Source organism: Danio rerio, chromosome 21, assembly GCF_052040795.2.
Source record: "Danio rerio strain M-AB ecotype USA chromosome 21, GRCz13ab, whole genome shotgun sequence".
NCBI classification, from domain to species: Eukaryota; Metazoa; Chordata; class Actinopteri; order Cypriniformes; family Danionidae; genus Danio; species Danio rerio.
The window spans coordinates 37,159,688-37,165,000 of record NC_141041.1 but is presented as its reverse complement, the minus strand read 5'-3'; the positions used below and the strand labels follow the sequence as shown (position 1 = coordinate 37,165,000).

The 5,313-nt window shown below is 34.0% G+C and overlaps 1 protein-coding gene across 1 annotated transcript in view; it reads right to left on the bottom strand.

The window, feature by feature from the left end:
* The window catches only part of rps14 (ribosomal protein S14), a 4,290-nt gene extending 240 nt beyond the window's left edge, over positions 1–4,050 (bottom strand). Inside the window, exons 1-4 of the mRNA NM_200026.1 lie at positions 4,032–4,050; positions 2,790–2,940; positions 135–296; positions 1–22 (exon numbers count right to left, since the gene is read on the bottom strand). The exon at positions 1–22 is cut by the window's left edge and continues 55 nt beyond it. Of these exons, the coding sequence (NP_956320.1) occupies positions 1–22; positions 135–296; positions 2,790–2,938 (333 nt within the window). The 5' untranslated portion in view covers positions 2,939–2,940; positions 4,032–4,050. The remainder of the gene's footprint in view (positions 23–134; positions 297–2,789; positions 2,941–4,031) is intronic.
* Positions 4,051–5,313: the final 1,263 nt, after the last annotated feature.

Here is a 5,313-nt window from a genome sequence, read left to right as displayed (position 1 = left end):
CCCTGGTCCAGGAGTCTTGGTTCTAAAGGTGGGGGAAAAACAGCATGTAAGGTTCATGCATAATCCCTACAAACTTTCCTTTAAGCATTTTGATTCAAAATAAATAAAAAATCCACATGGTCTCGGAACCTCACCTGTTTCCACCAGTGGCCCTCAGCTTGATGTGCAGAGCAGTGATGCCCAGCTCTTTGCACTTTTGAGCCACATCCTGAGCTGCCAACATAGCAGCATAAGGAGAAGACTCATCTCTGTCGGCCTTCACCTTCATCCCACCAGTCACACGGCAAATTGTTTCTCTGAAGAAACAAAGAAAACACTTCAGAAGACAAAGAGCACCACAATGAGCTGACATCACCTGATAATAAAACTGTTTACCCGAAAATGAAAAAGGTCAACATTGCTCAGCCCTGAAGTTTAGTTGAAGCAGGGTTGCGAGTAGCAAACAAGCCTGAAAAACTGATCAGGTTGTTTAATTATGGTGGAAGCTAAACTCTGCTATATCACCGATGTCCAAGTTTTCATATTCATAATGATTATGCAAAAAAAAAAAAAAAAAAACTTTACTATAAAACAATGCAAAGGTTATGAAGTAATGTCCTTTCTGCTCAAAATGATTATGCATTTATGTAATAAACTGAAAATACATTACTTATAAATTATCAATCATTTTTGATTAGCATTTTGTGGCTTTTTCAGATTGACTCATTTGAATGCAGTTTTGCCTCGTATTCTTTTAAAATTAGAAATTCTATTTTAAAGTACAACATTGGCAACCATTACAACAATGACAAAAATAAAAGCCAATGGTTAGTTACAAAAAAAGCATAGTTATGAAAACAACAATAAAACAATTACAAAGTAAAACAATTACCAATCCTATGGCCTTTCAAATACTTAGGAAAAAAAAAAAGTGTTGATTATGAAAACGTAAGAAGTTGTGATACAAGTTAACTTCAGCATCCCATTCTAAAAGTGTAACGCACAAGATGCTACAAAAATTGGATAAAATGCAGCAAACATGTCCATCATACTCAGAGGGGAAAATGGAAATGCATTGTCTAATAAATACTATTTCAACATTTTATAATATTTTAATAATTTCATAATAGCTGAACATAGGGTATTTAAAACCTTTTACGGCCCAAGCTGTTTTTTTACATGCATTTTTTTATGTCTTTGCTATTTGGGCTTATTGGAACCCATTTAGAATAAAATCTAAGTATCATCTTTTATACTTTTAAAGAAATTTCCATATATGTGGACTCTAGGTTTAAATTTCCATAAAACACAATAAAGTCACCTTTTTTTTGCCTTCATTTACTAAACTTTCCACTTTATTTAAAGTTTGGAATAAGCCTTTCATTATCCAGATGATTACTTACAGTATTTTATTCACGTTGTAGTTAAGTCACATGTATATAAACATTTATCTCAATTATTTGCAACACTAAGTCATCAAGCACAATGTGTACCATTGTAAAATACATTTTCTTCAAATCCAAGTATGTTATGTTGTGACTTGACAAGTAAATGATTTGTTTGGTTAGATTAAGTAGCTAAATAAGAACGCACTAATAATAATGATGATAAAAACCTTAATCCTAAGTATAATGGCAGTACACACTCAGAGCCCCAACAACACCGTGACGGTTAAAAGGATTTTCTCATTCTCACAGCGTAAGTGGTTTCTTTTTCTGCGACATCACGAATTGAACAACAGCATTAACTACCATGACAATGACCACCACAGGAGATGATTATGTGCTTTTAGGTTTTAATGAGTTGGAATGTCATTTTATTTGACATTTATTACTATACTGAAAGATGATGGTTTACCTTCCTGATCTTGAATATCTAGCAATGTTTAAAAATTACACAACTGCAACTTGAGCAAACAAACATCAGTCATTCATCACATGCTTTTAATAATGTTAAAGATGTTTAACATGTATTAATTCATATATAAGCTACAATGTTATCATTTGGTTGCCAGTGCAGTGAATTTTTGCAATTCTAAATGGCTCTGGTTTGTAAACTTTTCTGTTGCGTTGTAAAAAAAAAAAATTTATGAACTACTCTGAAAAGCCCTAAAGCTCGGCAGCCGAAGTATGTGTATTGGGTGTATGAAATTATGACCACTGTAACATCTTAAAGTCAAGTGCTATTTTGGGGTTTCCGCCTGGATTTTCGTCAACCCAAATTCAAAAGGTTCCCAAATCGAAATGCAGAGATGTGGTATCATTTAAAAAAAAAAACCTTTGAAATTTTCAAAAAAACAGTTAAAAGTGATTAAAATAATTGTACATGTTATCTATGTTACAATAAACCACTCCAAAAGAGGCACTTTTTCTGTAAACTCAAATTTGAAAGTGTACCTTTAAGTTCTGTGTGGTCTGGGTTGCTGTATTTATTTGATTGGTTACTGCACATGTCAGTAAAAAATAGGAAAAAAAAACATCTCTATCATAATCTATACTACGTTAACAGAGAACGGAACCACTTAGGGGGTATTGAGCCAGTAAGGACCATTAAATTTAAGAGTGTGGAAGTAAATGACATCACTGACCCGGTACCAGAGCTTAGAAGGCTAAAGCAAATCACATATAGCTTTTGAATAACAAAATGGTGCTACAATATTTTAGTTGAACCACTTCAAACATTCAATGCAACAAAACTCAAGCTAATGATAGATTAGTGAACAATTAAAACCCTTTTGCCATTTGTTTTGCTAGCATGTGAGATATGCATGTGCACACAAAGACACTGTTGCAGGTTTTCAGGATACATACTTGCCAGACAGATCAGTGACGTGCACAAAGGTGTCGTTGAAGGATGCGAAGATGTGACAAACTCCAAACACATTCTCCCCCTCAGCTACCTGAGGTCCTAGGCTGATGACCTGCTCTTCCTTCTTTTCCTTACCCTTGCGAGGAGCCATTGCTGAAACACACAGTCAACAGTCAGAACAGTTCAATTAAAAAAAAAAAAACATTCAATTAGACATGGTAGAATTAAATACAAGATGTTTTTTGTAGCGATAATACAAAAGTAATTCATCTCTAGATAACGACATACATCACGATAAAGTAACATTTCTGTAAATTCATTCAATTTAGTTTACATACATCATTGACAGATAGAAAATACTTTTGCATTAAACGAATATACTAAAATCTACTCAATTTGTGAGCACATTACTTAATTACAACTTTAGGGCAAATTTTTTCTTAGAGTTAAAAGCATTAATAAAATATAATGCAAACTAATCATTACAGAGCATACAAATAATAATGCCAACTTAAAAGAAATGGCAAATGTAAACAGTGTACTTTTAAGATTGCACACTTGCACAACTTTCTCACGATGCTGTAATTCGTGTTTCTTTCTGCATCCCTGAAAAGGCTTTATTTAAGAAAGTTATTTACAATTATAAGTATTTAGCAACCATAACAGAATGAAATAACCGACAGAACATAATATGAAACGAGACTTTAGATCTTGCCCATTTGTTGGTCATATTGCACAGCCAAAGTAAAAAACCTGGGAAAATATCCTGACGTACAAAAATAACGAATTAGTGTGTAATCTTAGCCAGAGACTTGTTTTCAACGAAAAAGCATCTATTACGATAAACTACTGAGAAACAAACGCCTAGACACACTGCGGGGATCTAGCAAACATGCCTCCAGACGCTTAGCCAGCACTGTCAGTCAGCACGAGTTCACTATTAAAACACGTTAGTTTTAAATTCAAAATTCAAATCATTTGCTACTGTAAAAGCATTAGATCAAACTATCCCCGATCACGGTGAACACCTCGAGCTCCAGCTGCTCCAGGCGGATCAACATGGAGCCAGACCCCGCTTCACAGACCTCCTCAATCCGTCTCAAATACTGCTCTTTCCACATTTTTTGGGAATAATATCGCGTTGTGGCGGTGAGTGAGGTGTTAGTGGACATCAGGAAAACTCAATTTTAAGTGTTTTTAATTTAACAAATGTAGGATTTGACAGGATTAAGTTTGTCTCTTACCTATGTGTGTCTCTAATCGAGGCCGAAACAGGAAAGGAAAGAAAAATCGCTGCCGGGTTGAAAGTTCAACATCTGCAAGCGGAAGTAATAGTGTGCAAATATATAATAAAAGTCCAGTTGCCTGTTAATATAAAAATGTCTGTCAAAATGTTAAGCAGGATTTAGAAGTAATATAAAATGAAACAGTATAAATATATACTGACGCATCAAAAGAATCAATTGGTAAAACTGGAGCGGCAGTATATATTCCCAATATAGAGCTAAAATACAAAAACGAACCTCAAATCCCCTCTCTATTTACTCTGCTTAAATGTGCCAATTATAATAGCACTACAATGGGTAGAGGAAGTCCATGGAAGTCAAGCCATACAACCAGTGATCTGTCCAGACTTAATGCCATCTCTGTTGAGTATTCACAGAGGGAAATCTGATTGCAGGCAGGATCTTTTTTAAACGAAGTTCATCAGCTGATATTCCAAAGTCAAAGGACTCATATACAGTTTGGGTCCCAGCTCATTCTGGTATTGAGGGTAATGAGATGGTAGATAAACTGGCAAAAGAAGCTATTAAATCAAATCAAATAGAAATACAGGTTCCTCTTTGCAAATCAGAAATCAAAACAATAATTATAGATGGTGTTAATAGATTATGCCAATTTACTAACACGGCAGGAGGAAAAATGGTTTACAAGATTAAGAATAGGACATACAGGGTTAAACAGTGGATTGTATTATAGGGAAACATCAAAATGGAATGTGTGCATATAGAACCAGAATCCGTAAAACACCGTCACGTTTACTGTCTTGTAGAAAATATTTAGAAGAACGAGAAAAACAGAAAGTATTTAAGAACATTAAAGCACATATTAAGTCTGTCTGAAACAAGTTCAACAGTTAATGCAGTTATACAGTTTCTGAAAATAACACAGCAAACAAATATTTAGGGTTTCCTTTTTTTTAATATACACACACATCCCTAAAATCACATCTTATTCCAGAAGGTGGCGGTAATGCAATAAGTTTGCAAGCTGCCAAATACCACAGAAGAAGAATATTAAAACGTTTTATTTTGTATCTTTCTTCGTGTTTTAGCTTGCTCTGTTAAACGAGCTCGTTTATTTAAAGCAAATCTTGTTCCACATAAAAAAAATACTAGAAGTAAATACTAGCTGAACAAGTTCATAGTCGAAAAAATACTATAATTCAGAGTAAATACTTGTGGTTTTGAATTATGCCTAAATAAAAATACTGTATATTGTAGTATTTATAACACTTTGATATTA